Source organism: Oncorhynchus clarkii, chromosome 21, assembly GCF_045791955.1.
Source record: "Oncorhynchus clarkii lewisi isolate Uvic-CL-2024 chromosome 21, UVic_Ocla_1.0, whole genome shotgun sequence".
Lineage (NCBI taxonomy): Eukaryota > Metazoa > Chordata > Actinopteri > Salmoniformes > Salmonidae > Oncorhynchus > Oncorhynchus clarkii.
In genome coordinates, this window is record NC_092167.1 from 47,548,716 (window position 1) to 47,568,762 (window position 20,047).

A 20,047-nucleotide genomic window follows, 5' to 3' on the forward strand; every position below is an offset into this window, starting at 1 on the left:
CTCTGTCTGGGTCTCTCTGCCTGGGTCTCTCTGCCTGGGTCTCTCTGTCTGGGTCTCTCTGGTTGGGTCTCTCTGCCTGGGTCTCTCTGCCTGTGTCTCTCTGCCTGGGCCCCTCTGTCTGGGTCTCTCTGCCTGGGTCTCTCTGTCTGGGTCTCTCTGTCTGGGTCTCTCTGTCTGGGTCTCTCTGTCTGGGTCTCTCTGCCTGGGTCTCTCTGTCTGGGTCTCTCTGCCTGTGTCTCTCTGTCTGGGTCTCTCTGTCTGGGTCTCTCTGCCTGGGTCTCTCTGTGAAACGGAGTGTCGGGGGAGTAAGGGGGTGAGGCAGGAAATGCTGGGGGAGAAGACGGGTATGGTGGATGAATAGGGGATGGAGGTGGGAGAGGTGTGGAGGCGCTGGTGGTGGGAGGAGAGGAGGATGATCTGCTGCCTGGCGTTCCATTCCCACCACCCCGGGCCATGGATCTTCCAACAGCCCCCGTTTCTCTCTGGCAGACAAATGAGGCCGTTTGGAACGGAAAGAGCAGGAGGACAGCCCCGCTTCTCTCAGCGAGTCAGCATGTCTACACGCTTAGAATCATGGCGATATCTAGAACCTAAAAGGGTTCTTTGGCTGTCCCAATAGGAGAACCCTTTGAATAACCCTTTTTGGTTCCATGTAGAACTATTTTGGTTCCATGTAGAATCCTTTTGGGTTCAATCTAGGACCCTTTCTACTTGGAACGCAAAATGGTTCTACCTGGAACCAAAAAGGGTTCTACCTGGAATCAAAAGGTGTTCTACCTGGAACCAAAAACGGTTCTACCTGGAACCCCAAAGGGGTTCTACCTGGAACCAAAAAGGGTTCTACCTGGAACCAAAAACGGTTCTACCTGGAACCAAAAAGGGTTCTACCTCGAACCAAAAGGTGTTCTACCTGGAACCAAAACGGGTTCTACCTGGAACCAAAAAGGGTTCTACCTGGAACCAAAAGAGGTTCTCCTATGGTACAGAGTGTACTCTCCCACTCAGAGTCAATGCAGAGGGCCTGTAAACAAGGTGGTGTTTCTGGCTTCTGGCCTCTCTTCTCGCCATCCATGATATTCAAGTGCTAAAACTCATCAGCCAAAGTAAAGTGTGCTGCAAAGGGAAAGTGGTTTCTTGTCAACCCTGACACTGCTTAACGAGAGCCCACGGCTCTTTGCTCACCTCCTTCTCTCAATGAAACTTTCCTTAAGATGGCTGGATAGGTTCAACTCTACAGGGCAATGTGCCGGTCTCACTGTAATAACAAACTACAAAGCCAATCTGAAAAAGACCTATGAAAGTTTTGCGCCGTAAAGCCGCATGGCTTTACTCCAAATTTGACAGTGGGAACCGGAAAATGGGAACCGGAAAATAGAATTGATGGGAGAATAAAGCCTCCTCTCAAGCACTCAGGTTATATAACCTGGTAATGGTTTAAATAACTACTGACACATCATCCTCCTTCAATACCGCTATACTGTGATTATCTGTTGTGTAAGAGAAGGGCTGAAATCCAGTTCATCTCTCAAGTGGTTGGAAACTTTCCCTGAACCGAGAGAACAAATACAGGGATAGAGGCTATGCATGGGGCATCATAGTGGGCTACGTATCCTGATATAAGGTTTTTAGAAAGAGAGGTACACTCTAACATAAACGGTTTCAAGTGGAACTCTTTTGGGATCCATGTAGAACCCTCTATGGAAAGGGTTCTACATGGAACCCAAAATGGTTATACCTGGAACCATAATGGTTCTACCTGGAACCAAAAGGGATTCTTCAAAGGGTCCTCCTATGGGGAGAGCCCTTTTTGGTTCTAGATAGCACCTTTTTTTTCTAAGTATGTACTCCCCCCTACACACTGTTAAACTCCCCCCTACACACTGTTAAACTACCCTACACACTGTTCAACTCCCCCCTACACACTGTTCAACCCCCCTACACACTGTTCAACCCCCCTACACACTGTTCAACTCCCCCCTACACACTGTTAAACTCCCCCCTACACACTGTTAAACTCCCCCCTACACACTGTTAAACTACCCTACACACTGTTCAACTCCCCCCTACACACTGTTCAACCCCCCTACACACTGTTCAACCCCCCTACACACTGTTCAACTCCCCTACACACTGTTCAACTCCCCTACACACTGTTAAACTACCCTACACACTGTTAAACTCCCCCCTACACACTGTTCAACTCCCCTACACACTGTTAAACTACCCTACACACTGTTCAACTCCCCTACACACTGTTAAACTACCCTACACACTGTTAAACTACCCTACACACTGTTAAACTACCCTACACACTGTTCAACTCCCCCCTACACACTGTTAAACTCCCCTACACACTGTTAAACTCCCCCCTACACACTGTTCAACTCCCCTACACACTGTTCAACTCCCCTACACACTGTTAAACTACCCTACACACTGTTAAACTCCCCCCTACACACTGTTCAACTCCCCCCTACACTGTTCAACTCCCCTACACACTGTTCAACTCCCCCCTACACACTGTTCAACTCCCCTACACACTGTTCAACTCCCCTACACACTGTTCAACTCCCCCCTACACACTGTTAAACTCCCCCCTACACACTGTTCAACTCCCCCCTACACACTGTTCAACTCCCTCCTACACACTGTTCAACTCCCCCCTACACACTGTTCAACTCCCCCCTACACACTGTTAAACTCCCCCCTACACACTGTTAAACTCCCCCCTACACACTGTTAAACTCCCCCCTACACACTGTTCAACTCCCCCCTACACACTGTTAAACTCCCCCTACACACTGTTCAACTCCCCCCTACACACTGTTAAACTCCCCCCTACACACTGTTAAACTCCCCCCTACACACTGTTAAACTCCCCCCTACACACTGTTCAACTCCCCCCTACACACTGTTAAACTCCCCCCTACACACTGTTCAACTCCCCCCTACACACTGTTAAACTCCCCCCTACACACTGTTAAACTCCCCTACACACTGTTCAACTCCCCTACACACTGTTAAACTCCCCCCTACACACTGTTAAACTCCCCTACACACTGTTAAACTCCCCTACACACTGTTCAACTCCCCCCTACACACTGTTAAACTCCCCCCTACACACTGTTAAACTACCCTACACACTGTTAAACTACCCTACACACTGTTAAACTCCCCCCTACACACTGTTAAACTCCCCCCTACACACTGTTAAACTACCCTACACACTGTTAAACTACCCTACACACTGTTAAACTACCCTACACACTGTTAAACTACCCTACACACTGTTAAACTCCCCTACACACTGTTAAACTACCCTACACACTGTTAAACTCCCCCCTACACACTGTTCAACTCCCCCCTACACACTGTTCAACTCCCCCCTACACACTGTTCAACCCCCCTACACACTGTTCAACTCCCCTACACACTGTTAAACTCCCCCCTACACACTGTTCAACTCCCCTACACACTGTTCAACTCCCCTACACACTGTTCAACTCCCCTACACACTGTTAAACTCCCCCCTACACACTGTTCAACTCCCCTACACACTGTTCAACTCCCCCCTACACACTGTTAAACTCCCCCCTACACACTGTTAAACTCCCCTACACACTGTTAAACTCCCCCCTACACACTGTTCAACTCCCCTACACACTGTTCAACTCCCCTACACACTGTTCAACTACCCCCTACACACTGTTCAACTCCCCTACACACTGTTCAACTCCCCCCTACACACTGTTAAACTCCCCCCTACACACTGTTAAACTCCCCTACACACTGTTAAACTCCCCCCTACACACTGTTCAACTCCCCTACACACTGTTCAACTCCCCTACACACTGTTCAACTACCCCCTACACACTGTTCAACTCCCCTACACACTGTTCAACTCCCCTACACACTGTTCAACTCCCCTACACACTGTTCAACTCCCCTACACACTGTTCAACTACCCTACACACTGTTAAACTACCCTACACACTGTTAAACTATCCTACACACTGTTCAACTCCCCCCTACACACTGTTAAACTCCCCTACACACTGTTCAACTCCCCCCTACACACTGTTAAACTCCCCTACACACTGTTCAACTCCCCTACACACTGTTAAACTACCCTACACACTGTTAAACTCCCCTACACACTGTTCAACTCCCCTACACACTGTTAAACTCCCCCCTACACACTGTTAAACTACCCTACACACTGTTCAACTCCCCTACACACTGTTCAACTCCCCTACACACTGTTCAACTCCCCTACACACTGTTCAACTCCCCTACACACTGTTCAACTCCCCTACACACTGTTAAACTACCCTACACACTGTTCAACTCCCCTACACACTGTTCAACTCCCCTACACACTGTTAAACTAACCTACACACTGTTCAACTCCCCTACACACTGTTAAACTACCCTACACACTGTCAAACTCCCCTACGCACTGTTAAACTCCCCTACACACTGTTAAACTCCCCTACACACTGTTAAACTATCCTACACACTGTTAAACTACCCTACACACTGTTAAACTACCCTACACACTGTTAAACTACCCTACACACTGTTAAACTTCCCCCTTCACACTGTTAAACTATCCTACACACTGTTAAACTACCCTACACACTGTTAAACTACCCTACACACTGTTAAACTACCCTACACACTGTTAAACTACCCTACACACTGTTCAACTCCCCTACACACTGTTAAACTACCCTACACACTGTTAAACTACCCTACACGCTGTTAAACTTCCCCCTTCACACTGTTAAACTATCCTACACACTGTTAAACTACCCTACACACTGTTAAACTACCCTACACACTGTTAAACTACCCTACACACTGTTAAACTACCCTACACACTGTTAAACTCCCCTACACACTGTTAAACTACCCTACACACTGTTAAACTCCCCTACACACTGTTAAACTACCCTACACACTGTTAAACTTCCCCCTTCACACTGTTAAACTATCCTACACACTGTTAAACTCCCCTACACACTGTTAAACTACCCTACACACTGTTAAACTACCCTACACACTGTTAAACTACCCTACACACTGTTAAACTACCCTACACACTGTTAAACTCCCCTACACACTGTTAAACTACCCTACACACTGTTAAACTCCCCTACACACTGTTAAACTACCCTACACACTGTTAAACTTCCCCCTTCACACTGTTAAACTATCCTACACACTGTTAAACTCCCCTACACACTGTTAAACTACCCTACACACTGTTAAACTACCCTACACACTGTTAAACTACCCTACACACTGTTAAACTACCCTACACACTGTTAAACTCCCCTACACACTGTTAAACTACCCTACACACTGTTAAACTACCCCCTACACACTGTTAAACTACCCTACACACTGTTAAACTACCCCCTACACTGTTAAACTACCTTACACACTGTTAAACTCCCCTACACACTGTTAAACTAACCTACACACTGTTAAACTACCCTACACACTGTTAAACTACCCCCTACACACTGTTAAACTACCCTACACACTGTTAAACTACCCCCTACACTGTTAAACTACCCTACACACTGTTCAACTACCCCCTACACACTGTTAAACTACCCTACACACTGTTAAACTACCCTACACACTGTTAAACTACCCCTACACACTGTTAAACTACCCTACACACTGTTAAACTACCCCACACACTGTTAAACTACCCTACACACTGTTAAACTACCCTACACACTGTTAAACTCCCCTACACACTGTTAAACTACCCTACACACTGTTAAACTACCCTACACACTGTTATACACACTTTTCAACTCCCCTACACACTGTTCAACTCCCCTACACACTGTTAAACTACCCTACACACTGTTAAACTACCCCACACACTGTTAAACTACCCCACACACTGTTAAACTACGCTACACACTGTTAAACTACCCCACACACTGTTAAACTACCCTACACACTGTTAAACTACCCCACACACTGTTAAACTACCCCACACACTGTTAAACTACCCTACACACTGTTAAACTACCCCACACACTGTTAAACTACCCTACACACTGTTAAACTACCCTACCCACAGTGGCTATGCAATACATACACATAACATTTGGGATATGAATACTGACACATAAGTGGGCGGACTAAAAAGGCTTTCATTAGTGGGCGGACCTAAAAGGGGCATGACGCCTTGTTATTGTCCACATATCAAACCTTTGAGGAGAGGGAACCTACGGTCAAACCGACTGCATATTTGTAGTTAGCAAAAGGACGGAGAGAGAAAAAGAGGTGAAATACATATAGGAGAGGGCGACTAATGGAAGTTGAGCTTTTCAGAGGAGGGCGAATAAAAGTCTGCCTCCTACTCGTCTGTCCTCCTCCTACTCATCCGTATGTACTCCCCCCTACACACTGTTCAACTCCCCTACACACTGTTAAACTACCCTACACACTGTTAAACTACCCTACACACTGTTAAACTACCCTACACACTGTTAAACTCCCCTACACACTGTTAAACTACCCTATACACTGTTAAACTTCCCCCTTCACACTGTTAAACTATCCTACACACTGTTAAACTACCCTACACACTGTTATACACACTGTTAAACTACCCTACACACTGTTAAACTCCCCTACACACTGTTAAACTACCCTACACACTGTTAAACTACCCTACACACTGTTAAACTCCCCTACACACTGTTAAACTACCCTACACACTGTTAAACTTCCCCCTTCACACTGTTAAACTATCCTACACACTGTTAAACTACCCTACACACTGTTATACACACTGTTAAACTACCCTACACACTGTTAAACTCCCCTACACACTGTTAAACTACCCTACACACTGTTAAACTACCCCCTACACACTGTTAAACTACCCTACACACTGTTAAACTACCCCCTACACTGTTAAACTACCTTACACACTGTTAAACTCCCCTACACACTGTTAAACTAACCTACACACTGTTAAACTACCCTACACACTGTTAAACTACCCTCTACACACTGTTAAACTACCCTACACACTGTTAAACTACCCCCTACACTGTTAAACTACCCTACACACTGTTCAACTACCCCCTACACACTGTTAAACTACCCTACACACTGTTAAACTACCCTACACACTGTTAAACTACCCCTACACACTGTTAAACTACCCTACACACTGTTAAACTACCCCACACACTGTTAAACTACCCTACACACTGTTAAACTACCCTACACACTGTTAAACTCCCCTACACACTGTTAAACTACCCTACACACTGTTAAACTACCCTACACACTGTTATACACACTTTTCAACTCCCCTACACACTGTTCAACTCCCCTACACACTGTTAAACTACCCTACACACTGTTAAACTACCCCACACACTGTTAAACTACCCCACACACTGTTAAACTACGCTACACACTGTTAAACTACCCCACACACTGTTAAACTACCCTACACACTGTTAAACTACCCCACACACTGTTAAACTACCCCACACACTGTTAAACTACCCTACACACTGTTAAACTACCCCACACACTGTTAAACTACCCTACACACTGTTAAACTACCCTACCCACAGTGGCTATGCAATACATACACATAACAGTTGGGATATGAATACTGACACATAAGTGGGCGGACTAAAAAGGCTTTCATTAGTGGGCGGACCTAAAAGGGGCATGACGCCTTGTTATTGTCCACATATCAAACCTTTGAGGAGAGGGAACCTACGGTCAAACCGACTGCATATTTGTAGTTAGCAAAAGGACGGAGAGAGAAAAAGAGGTGAAATACATATAGGAGAGGGCGACTAATGGAAGTTGAGCTTTTCAGAGGAGGGCGAATAAAAGTCTGCCTCCTACTCGTCTGTCCTCCTCCTACTCATCCGTCCTCCTCCTGCTCTTCTGTGGAAGTTAAACCAACACTCTCTCTCCCCTTTTCGCTCTCTCTCTGGGAGCTCTCATTCCATTACATCTTCCTCAAGTTCCCGAGTCGAACCAACACACTCTCTCCCCTTTTCGCTCTCTCTCTGGGAGCTCTCATTCCGTTACATCTTCCTCAAGTTCCCGAGTCTAACCAACACTCTCTCTCCCCTTTTCGCTCTCTCTCTGAGAGCTCTCATTCCATTACATCTTCCTCAAGTTCCCGAGTCTAACCAACACTCTCTCTCCCCTTTTCGCTCTCTCTCTGGGAGCTCTCATTCCATTACATCTTCCTCAAGTTCCCGAGTCGAACCAACACACTCTCTCCCCTTTTCGCTCTCTCTCTGGGAGCTCTCATTCCATTACATCTTCCTCAAGTTCCCGAGTCTAACCAACACTCTCTCTCCCCTTTTCGCTCTCTCTCTGAGAGCTCTCATTCCATTACATCTTCCTCAAGTTCCCGAGTCGAACCAACACTCTCTCTCCCCTTTTCGCTCTCTCTCTGAGAGCTCTCATTCCATTACACACTTCCTCAAGTTCCCGAATCGAGGCCCTGAAAGGCGGAGCATGTGGACAGCAGTCAGGACTGATCCGGTACTTTGTAAATAGGTCTTGCTGTAAATGCACGGAAACAAGGCATATGTGTAAGTAAGTAACTGCTGAGCGGAAATCAATTTGAAAAGCACAATGATGGATAAGAGATTATTGATATTTACTCCCTAAGTGTAGGCTGAAGTCGAGTGAAAGTTGGCAGTTAGCATGGGGATCGAGATGGGTTGGCTAACAAGAAGGGTAGCCTAGTGGTTAGAGCGTTGGACTAGTTACCGAAAGGTTGCAAGTTTCAAATCCCCGAGCTGACAAGGTACAAATCTGTCGTTCTGCCCCTGAACAGGCAGTTAACCCACTGTTCCTAGGCCGTCATTGAAAATAAGAATTTGTTCTTAACTGACTTGCCTAGTTAAATAAAGGTAAAATAAATAAATAAATAAATAAAATAACTAATAAGGCAATTAAGTGATAGCTAGTTTGGACAAAATAAGAGAGAAGAGTACTGTTGATGATGACTGAGAGAAAATAGCTTGTTTCAAATGCATTAGCTGTGGTTTGACATAAAAGGTGGAGAAACAAATTGAATGTCGTTTATTTTTTATTTTTCTTAAAGTCCTCTGCCACATCCCGACTCAGGGTCTCTGTATAAACCTTTGTTGATTTTGACAGATTAGATCACAGTCTCATCTCCTCCCTCCAAAACATTATCCGACATGACATGAATTAGCTTTGCTCCGAGACGTATAGCGTTGGAATTAGATTTGTTTCCGCCCCGAGATATAAGCAATGGAACCAGTGTGACTATACAATCTCTCTCTATGAGTACGTTTACCTGAACAGTTATAATTTGATATTAAACTGATTAAGGCCAAATATGCAAATAGTCACGTAAACGCCTTTCTCTTTTCTTAAATCGGCGTAAGGTCCAAATTTAAGTAAGCATATGCCGATTAAAACACCTGGTTTTCTGAGCAATCTTTAGAATTATTAGGACAGCTGAATCGGCGTTCCGGAGGTGTATTTGATCTGCGTATGTGCCAGCAGTGCCAGCCTCCCTTTTACGCACGTGAGTGAAGTGAGTTCAGAAAAACTGAAAAGTATGCGTCTTCGAAATACAAATAGAAATAAAATAGTTAAATAACGAGCCTAGTTGGTTTAGCCACGGAAAAATACGGGGATCCTTCCCGCTAGCCATGATTGGCTGAGATAATGGATGGGCTGGACATGCCGACAAAATGAGTTCGGATTGGTCTGCCATGTAGCACGCTTCTGTCTATAACATGAGCTGGTCAGTGTAGATAATCCATTCTATGTGTGGCCCTCCACTTTCTGGAGGACCGAGTTTTAAATTCAGTGGAATGCCCGGTGTTATTAGATTATGATAGCTAAGGAGATGGAGAAAATTCTGGCGTTTGATTGCAAATTTGCAGAGGGTGTCGAAAAGAGAACACGCAGAAGGCTGTTGTATAAAACACCTGTCTCCGTATTACATCTTCAAACTAAGGGGAACCACGGCAACCGTGACAGAGAGGGAGAAGAGTCCATCGATGTATACCGACCGGTAAGATAGTCTAGCTAGCTACATTTTCAGATAATACAGGTTTTAATTTAGTCAGAAAGTAATTTTTATTTGAAGTTAAAGTGTACTGTTAGCTAGTTAGCTAACGTTATCTGGCTGGCTCGCTAGCTAACGGTATGTGTATGATCTGTGTAGTAATATTATTAATATGTCAGAGCCATTTACATTAATAGTTATAGCCTAATGAACCTGTTGAACCTGATTGGTTAGCTACCTGCAGATTCATGGAGGGTAGTAACGTTATGAGTTGGGATCATGGTTAATTGTTTAGTTAGCTAGCTAGCTACATGTCTAAACAAAAGACCGCTCTGAATCAGAAAGGTACGGAAGCCGACCTTGATCAACATCCACGTCTTTGGCGCCCGGGGAACAGTGGATTAACTGCCTTGCTCAGGGGCAGAACGACAGTTTTTTACCTAGTCCGCTCGGGGATTCCATCCACCAACCTTTCGGTTACTGGCCCAACGCTCTAACCACTAGGCTACATGCCGCCCCTACACTCTAACCACTAGGCTACCTGCCGCCCCTACACTCTAACCACTAGGCTACCTGCCGCCCCTACACTCTAACCACTAGGCTACCTGCAGCCCCTACACTCTAACCACTAGGCTACCTGCCGCCCCTCCGCTCTAACCACTAGGCTACCTGCCTCCCCTACACTCTAACCACTAGGCTACCTGCCTCCCCTACACTCTAACCACTAGGCTACCTGCCGCCCCTACACTCTAACCACTAGGCTACCTGCCGCCCCTACACTCTAACCACTAGGCTACCTGCCGCCCCTACACTCTAACCACTAGGCTACCTACCGCCCCTACACTCTAACCACTAGGCTACCTGCCGCCCCTACACTCTAACCACTAGGCTACCTATCGCCCCTACACTCTAACCACTAGGCTACCTGCCGCCCCTACGCTCTAACCACTAGGCTATCTACCGCCCCTACACTCTAACCACTAGGCTACCTGCCGCCCCTACACTCTAACCACTAGGCTACCTGCCGCCCCTACACTCTAACCACTAGGCTACCTGCCGCCCCTACACTCTAACCACTAGGCTACCTACCGCCCCTACACTCTAACCACTAGGCTACCTGCCACCCCTACACTCTAACCACTAGGCTACCTGCCGCCCCTACACTCTAACCACTAGGCTACCTATCGCCCCTACACTCTAACCACTAGGCTACCTGCCGTCCCTACACTCTAACCACTAGGCTACCTACCGCCCCTACACTCTAACCACTAGGCTACCTGCCGCCCCTACACTCTAACCACTAGGCTACCTATCGCCCCTACACTCTAACCACTAGGCTACCTGCCGCCCCTACACTCTAACCACTAGGCTACCTGCCGCCCCTACACTCTAACCACTAGGCTACCTGCAGCCCCTACACTCTAACCACTAGGCTACCTGCCGCCCCTACACTCTAACCACTAGGCTACCTATCGCCCCTACACTCTAACCACTAGGCTACCTGCCGTCCCTACACTCTAACCACTAGGCTACCTATCGCCCCTACACTCTAACCACCAGGCTACCTGCCGCCCCTACACTCTAACCACTAGGCTACCTGCCGCCCCTACACTCTAACCACTAGGCTACCTGCCGCCCCTACACTCTAACCACTAGGCTACCTATCGCCCCTACACTCTAACCACTAGGCTACCTGCCGCCCCTACACTCTAACCACTAGGCTACCTGCCGCCCCTACACTCTAACCACTAGGCTACCTATCGCCCCTACACTCTAACCACTAGGCTACCTGCAGCCCCTACACTCTAACCACTAGGCTACCTGCCGCCCCTACACTCTAACCACTAGGCTACCTGCCGCCCCTACACTCTAACCACTAGGCTACCTGCCCCCCCTACACTCTAACCACTAGGCTACCTGCCACCCCTACACTCTAACCACTAGGCTACCTGCCGCCCCTACACCATAACCACTAGGCTACCTGCCGCCCCTACACTCTAACCACTAGGCTACCTATCGCCCCTACACTCTAACCACTAGGCTACCTGCAGCCCCTACACTCTAACCACTAGGCTACCTATCGCCCCTACACTCTAACCACTAGGCTACCTATTTTTAATGTAATAGTGGAGAAGTAAACTTTTCTCACGATATCATTTTTTATGTCTCGACTACTCAAATTGTGCGCAGAGCAGACACTACTAAAATGAGAGTATAAATGAACATTGATTCTGAGAAATTAATGCTCAGTTTGTCGCGAGCAGCATTGGGGTACCACGTTCAGCATTTTAGTCTGTCTGTTTATACTAGCTGCCTAGTCTGTGTTTTATAAATGTCGAACAATCATAAAACACAATTAATATTAGGAATTGGCAACTCGGTCTCATTCTGAGAAATAAGGTGGGCCACTTGATTTCAACATCGGAACAAAGTGGACAGGCTAACATGCTTTTCAAAACAGGTGGAGACAGAAGGGTGTGTTCATAACAAAGCAACTGTTCAACCTTGTTAGCTACTAAATAGATCCAAGTTGGCTAAACTTTAAATATAAAGATAATCAGGATAATTATTTTTACTTTATTTAACCAGGCAAGTCAGTTAAGAACAAATTCTTATTTTCAATGACGGCCTAGGAACAGTGGGTTAACTGCCTGTTCAGGGGGCAGAACGACTGAATGTTACCTTGTCAGCTCAGGCATCCGATCTTGCAACCTTTCGGTTACTAGTCCAACACACTAACCACTAGGTTACCTGCCACCCCTAATCACTAGCATGTGGGCTTTAGAGATCGTTGCTGTGCCCTGTGTTTATTGTCTATAGCCTAATGCCTGCTATAATAAGTAAGTCAGTATTAGTGAATTTGCATTCTGCATGGTTATAGTTACATTTGTAACAACAACAAAAAATACATTTTTATAGACAGATTTGAAAGCCAGATCAGTGATTATTGAAAACAAAAGTAGTTAAAACTATTTTTTATAAAATTATTAAAATTATTAGTGGGTCTTATGGATGTGGAAGGCTTAAATTTAGCCTTGGTATAACTTCACAAGCCCTGAATTCATTAGATTATAGCTGACTGTTTGAAATGCTGCGTATTTTACCTGTAATTCTACAACAGCGCTTATTTCGAGATTTTTATTTTATTTTTTAAATCAAGATATATATCGTGAATCAGCCATAAATGTGAAAAAATCTAGATCTGATTTTTAGGCCATATTGCCTCGCCTTATCTGGAACCAAACAACGGTAATCTAAAGAGTTATAGAAAATGTGGCATTCAATCAAACCCAGTTTCTCTTTCCTACAGTCAAAAGTCCTAGTGGCCTCATGGGTGGAATGTTATTCATATTTTTCATAATTTAATAATTAACCAACATTATAAAAATGTTTATTTAAAAACGGATGAAAATACAGTGTTTCTATGTCAAACAGTGTTGTTATATTTCAGTCTTCTGTGATGAATATTCATTGTAATATTGGGATGCAAACTCAATACGTCATATATTTCAATTCTATATCTGACATGGTACACGTGTCTTCCTTTTTTAAACCCATAACCATGTGTGGATACTGTTGTTTCAAAGTAGATTTGTTTAAGACTACCAAGAAACACTCTGTGTGACCCTGATTTAGCCCACTGCAGTAAAAAGTTTCAAGGTAAATTCCAGCCCCCCAAAAATATATTTCGGTATTGGTTTCAGTAGTCCACTGTTGATATAATCCCAAAATGTTTTGCATGTCGGCAAACAAGTCGGCAAGCAAGTTGATAAAAGTTCCAAAATGTTTTGCATGTCGGGCAAACAAGTTTTCAAGATATCTAACTTTCAAAATACAGAAATAATGCCAGTTGTACTTTAACCAGGTTTGAGCTGCGTGTTAAGAAACTGCATTCCTCATGCACTGAAATAATACACACGTTACATTCATATAGGCTACTCAGCGTGAACTAAAATTAAACCGGACTGCATTTTTCACCATTTTCCTGGAAATCATCATGCAGGATTTGATTGAATATAGCTCATTTGCATCTATTGACCTGGTGCAGTTCAATGATATGACTCTCAGTGTGATTTTTTAAATTTAACTTACTGTAGGAATAATTGTGATATAACTGTACATATTCCATAAAACGTTATGGTACATTTCAGGATATTTAATACGCAGTATTGAACTCCCGAGCCCAAATACTCTTTCAAGTCAGTATCAGCGAAGTTCAAAATATCTATTATCACCTAAAAAGGACAAGTCACCTTCAAACAACTAGAATATTTTTATGAGTTGCCACTTTTATAAAAATAAACATGGTGTTATTAATAAGGTGTTGGCGTGGTTATAACCACAACGGCCACATTGTACTGTAGACTACCTTATTCATTATAAGCTACTCGTCTCAATGCTCTTCCTTTTATGGACATTATACTGTAGAATTCAAAACCACTCCGAGGGAAGTTGGATCGCTGACATTAGCCTTCAGTTCGTCGTCACGTTTTAAAAACACAGGAGTTGAACACATCAACAAAATAACAAGAAATAGATCCAGACGTTTGTTTTCTATCGCGAAAGCAAACGTCTTATCAACAATGCTCGGGTGCTGCCACACGACATGCAACTGGTAGATAGAAAAGGGGAAAATAACTTTGTAAGTAGGCTATGCTACAAAGGCGAGTGCCTTTCTTTTTTGTCTTTACCTTGTACTCGGGTATCTCCATTTGCACTTTCCAGTATGCCATTCAGTAGTAGCAAAGACAACATAATAAGCGAACGTCCACATTGTGCCGGTGATATTTGGGCATTTTTCTGCCTGTGTTTGCTGTACATCCCTGTTGTCCTCGGTACCGTTATCCGTCCTCCCGTTCGTCGCTCGCACTGATTCCCCTCGCTCTCTCTGCTTTGACTCCGGAGCGGCGCACGCATCAAAACAAGAAATGGATCTGATTAAGACCGCGAGCCCAACCCCAGCCCCAGCCCCCTGTTTCCCGGTTGTCAGAAAGATGCGCTTCAGTAAAATGACCGGCTTAATTGTCCATCAAAAAGTATCTTCAGTTGAAAGGATGTCTGTCAGTCATAATTCATCATATGACATTTGTGCATGAGTCCATGGATTATATTAGGAACATGTAAACGTGTCTAGATAAAATATACTTGTGTTGAGCCGCTCATACAAAGGGGCGGCAGCGTTGGGCCAGTAACCGAAAGGTTGCTGGATCGAATCACCGATACAAGGCAGTTAACCCACTCTTCCCCGGTAGGCCGTTATTGTAAATACGATTTTGTTCTTAACATACTTGCCTAGTTAAATAAAAAATACCATACAACAACCAAGTAATCCATTTATGATGTCTATTTAGTGAGTCAGATAGCCAGAGTTTGACCCACTAGGATTGACCAAGCAAGTAAAGACATAGATTCAGACCCATTAAGTTTGAACTATTGATCTGTGGGCAAAGGCATTATCTATAGCTATAGCTAAGGCCCACACACAATTTATTCACCAACTCAAATCATGTTTATCTGCCAAAGAAACAGAGAAAGAAGAAAACAAGGTATCTCAATCCTATGAGAATAAGCCTTATGATATGAGAATAAGCCTTATGATATGAGAATAAGCTTTACGAAATAAGAATGAGCCTTACGAAATAAGAATGAGCCTTACTCTGTGAGAATGAGCCTTACGATATGAGATTAAGCCTTAAGATATGAGAATAAGCCTTATGATATGAGAATAAGCTTTATGATACGAGAATAAGTCTTACGAAATAAGAATAAGCCTTACTCTGTGAGAATAAGCCTTATGATGTGAGAATAAGCCTTACTCTGTGAGAATAAGCCTTACTCTGTGAGAATAAGCCTTATAATGTGAGAATAAGCCTTACTCTGTGAGAATAAGCCTTACTCTGTGAGAATAAGCCTTACTCTGTGAGAATAAGCCTTATGATGTGAGAATAAGCCTTACTCTGTGAGAATAAGCCTTATGATGTGAGAATAAGCCTTACTATGTTAGAATAAGCCTTACTCTGTGAGAATAAGCCTTACTATATGAGAATAAGCCTTCTATATGAGAATAAGCCTTATGATGTGAGAATAAGCCTTATGATGTGAGAATAAGCCTTATGATGTGAGAATAAGCTTTACGATGTGAGAATAAGCCTTACTCTGTGAAAATAAGCCTTATGATGTGAGAATAAGCCTTATGATATGAGAATAAGCTTTACGATATGAGAATAAGCCTTATGATGTGAGAATAAGCCTTATGATATGAGAATAAGCTTTTCGATGTGAGAATAAGCCTTATGATGTGAGAATAAGCCTTATGATATGAGAATAAGCCTTACGATGTGAGAATAAGCCTTATGATATGAGAATAAGCCTTATGATATGAGAATAAGCCTTACGATATGAGAATAAGCCTTATTATATGAGAATAAGCCTTATGATATGAGAATAAGCCTTATGATATGAGAATAAGCCTTACGATATGAGAATAAGCCTTACGATATGAGAATAAGCCTTACTATGTTGCGATGAAGAACATGTTGTTGGTTTTGTAGGCATCTGAGAGGCTTGAAGGAAGAACACATTGCTTCTGGGCGATTTGAAGTCACAACTAGATCCCATTACTTTATATATGTACAGTATATGAATTATTTGTGAACATTTGCATAAATTCAGTAATATAAAATGGAAAATGAATAATACATTGGAAAATGCCATTTGTGAAGTGGGGTGCCATTTCAAATCCGGGTTGCCATTTCCAAACACTTTGAATAATCCACCTTGAATATTTAGTATGGTTGAAAGACAGAGGACCTTTCGAAACTGGACATATAGCAAGCCTTTTAAATGAAAGATTTGACCTCCTCTTGTCATTGGGCTGTATCGAGCAGTCCCAATCAAGAAGTAATAATCTGTGATATAGCTAATGATGAATACCTGTGTCGCATATCCGACACTGTTGTTGAATTTTCCTACATTTCTCTTGACTACAATGAAGAAGTCCAATCCTTCTCCCATGGTGTTTTCTAACTGTTTTTCACCCCCAGTGACTCTAAAACATTAACGTATAGAGCCCCACGGTGGGCGTGTCATAATACCCATAAATCCTAGTGGTCAAACAGGGAAATGGCTCCTATCGTTTTTCCACCATTCAATTTACGAAACCGTTAAAATAAGGGCTGTGTTTCATGTAGGCCTACGCTGGCGTGACGTTATGACAACCATGTAAATCTCTCTCAGACAAGGTGAGTTTTATCTATATATTCGGCTCTATTTACTCCCAGATTCTAAAATGTTAATTAACATCAAAGTAGACATCATGCAAGACTACAAATCCCTTCAAGCTCCTACACATCATCTCTAGCTGACACCGGCTGGCTTCCAGGTTGGATGCGCGCTGTGTTAAGAAGCAGTGCGGCTTGGTTGGGTTGTGTTTCGGAGGACGCATGGCTCTTGACCTTCGTCTCTCCCGAGCCCGTACGGGAGTTGTAGCGATGAGACAAGACAGTAACTACTAACAATACTACGAAATTGGAGAGAAAAAGGGGGTAAAGAAGAACAACTTTGCTAACAGCTATTGTGTCAATTTAAAACTTGCACTAGACAGTTCACAGAATTGTACATTTAAAGAAATGTAGCAATTTATTCAATTTTACATTTAGCTAACATTAGATAGTTAATCCAGAGATTCTTACCTTTGCCTCGATTCGGCAGTCTGGTCCAGATCATCATGGCATTTGTAGTTCTTTATGATAGCCACATTAGCAGCTAATTTTCATTTCATTTTTTGGGAGGGGGTAAATACAGGCGAATATATTGATAAAAACCTTGTCTTAGAGAGATTTACATGGTTATCAAACATCAAGCCAGGGTAAGCCTATACGAAACACAGCCCTTATTTTAAGTGTTTCTAAAATCCCCTATTGGAAAAATGAATGGTTGAATGAATTAACTATTTCCTTGTTTTACCGCTAGGTTTTATGGGTATTATGACTCATACTGGAGTACTCTATTGTATTTTCTTACCATCCACTATCTAGCAGAAATAAAATGAAATCCCAGTGCCTGAAACACTCCAAAAAGCTATCTGTTTCCCTAGAGCATTAAATGAAATCCCAGTGCCCGATCCATTCCAAAAAGCTATCTGTTTCCCTAGAGCATTAAATGAAATCCCAGTACCCGATCCACTCCAAAAAGCTATCTGTTTCCCTAGAGCATTAAATGAAATCCCAGTGCCCGATCCATTCCAAAAAGCTATCTGTTTCCCTAGAGCATTAAATTAAATCCCGGTGCCTGAAACACTCCAAAAAGCTATCTGCTTCTCCAGAGCGTTAAGATCATGTGCTTGCCAGCTGCTAAACTAAAACCTATTATAACCATAGATATGTCCCAAATTACACCCTATTCCCTGTGTAGTGCACTGCTTTTGACCAGGGCCTAGGTATAAAAAATAAAAAATAGTGCACTAAATAGGGAATAGGGTGACATTTAGGATGCAGACCATGCCTGCCAGTACCAGCACTCCAAACACGCTACCAGGCCAGAGAGGTAGTGTATAAGAAGGTGGCCAAAAACATTGTCTCTTTTCCCCCCTCCCTGACACTGTTGTCAAACGGTTCATTGTCACGCTCACGCTCTTCTACTCCAGGATTACGGCTTTAAAATTTAGACTTCCCACCCAGACGGATTTAACTGCACCTCATCTGGAACACATATTTCTGCCGCCACACAACCCCCTGTGATGCTTTAAAGCCCAGCTTATGGGGAAGTTGGACATTGCGTTTGTTCATTAGGTTATCACACGGACGAGTTGTTCTTTTGTGTTTGCCGGAGTTCATATTTCTCTGGTTATTGTTAAACACTTGTTTCATTTGAAAGGTCAAGGGGCTTAAGACTTAAAAGGGGAGCAAATCCCTTGGACTATACACAAAGCATATGGAGAAAAGGTTGGTTCAAAAGGACCTCAGAAAAAAAGGATGGTATAAATGAGTCGATATGGACTCGAAAGCCTCTATATTATCCTACACTAGAGATAGTGTATCTCTTAAAGAAAAACACAAAAAAAACTATTGACTCTACCTTCCAAGTGTCAACTTCTTATTCTTTAACATGAAAATGTAAAATCCAGACTTCATCCAGTCTCTCTGAACAGAGCCGGGCTTTTCTTTGGTGCAGTCGTGGTTTTATGGCATTCAGTCACTGTCATGATTAAAATCAGAGGGCTGGGAGAAAGCTAAAGAGAGAGGGGAGATGTCGGTGTGCTTTCTCAGATATGCAATCGACTTCAAGCACATTTCACAATACTCTACTCTCCACCTCTGTCGACTCCAACAAATACCTTTCATACAATATCACTACTTTTATTGATTAGCCCAGCAGTGGCTTGAAAGTAAATGTAGTGGATAGTGAAAAGACAAGGTTGTGAAATAAATCGCTTCCCATACAGACACATTGTACTGTATATACAAAATACCCATTTAAATTATTAGATTTGGCTATTTCTTCCACACTCGTTGCTGGCAGGTGTATAAAATCGAGCACACGGCAATGCAATCTCCGTAGACAAACATTGGCAGTAGAATGGCCTTACTGAAGAGATCAGTGATTCTCAACCAGGCACCGTCATAGGATGCCACCTTTCCCACAAGTCAGTTCGGCAAATTTCTGCCCTGCTAGAGCTGCCTCGGTCAACTGTAAGTGCTGTTATTGTGAAGTGGAAACGTCTTGGAGCAACAACGGCTCAGCCGCGAAGTGGTAGGCCACACAATCTCACAGAACAGGACTGCCGAGTGCTGAAGCACATGGCGTGTAAAAATTGTCTGTCCTCGGTTGCAACGCTCGCTACCAAGTTCCAAACTGCCTCTGGAAGCAACGTCAGCGCAAGAACTGTTCGTCAGGGGGCTTCATAAAATGGCTTTCCTTGGCCGAGCAGCCACACATAAGCCTAAGATCGCTTGACATTGCTCATGGTGTCGG

General features: G+C 43.7%; 1 protein-coding gene across 2 annotated transcripts in view; it reads right to left on the minus strand.

Moving 5' to 3' along the window:
• LOC139379105 (ADAM metallopeptidase domain 19a) overlaps window positions 1-14,972 on the minus strand; it is a 203,415-nt gene extending 188,443 nt beyond the window's left edge. For both annotated transcript variants that reach the window (XM_071121927.1, XM_071121926.1), the window contains exon 1: window positions 14,767-14,972. In XM_071121927.1, the coding sequence (XP_070978028.1) occupies window positions 14,767-14,896 (130 nt within the window). In that variant the 5' untranslated portion in view covers window positions 14,897-14,972. The remainder of the gene's footprint in view (window positions 1-14,766) is intronic.
• Window positions 14,973-20,047: the final 5,075 nt, after the last annotated feature.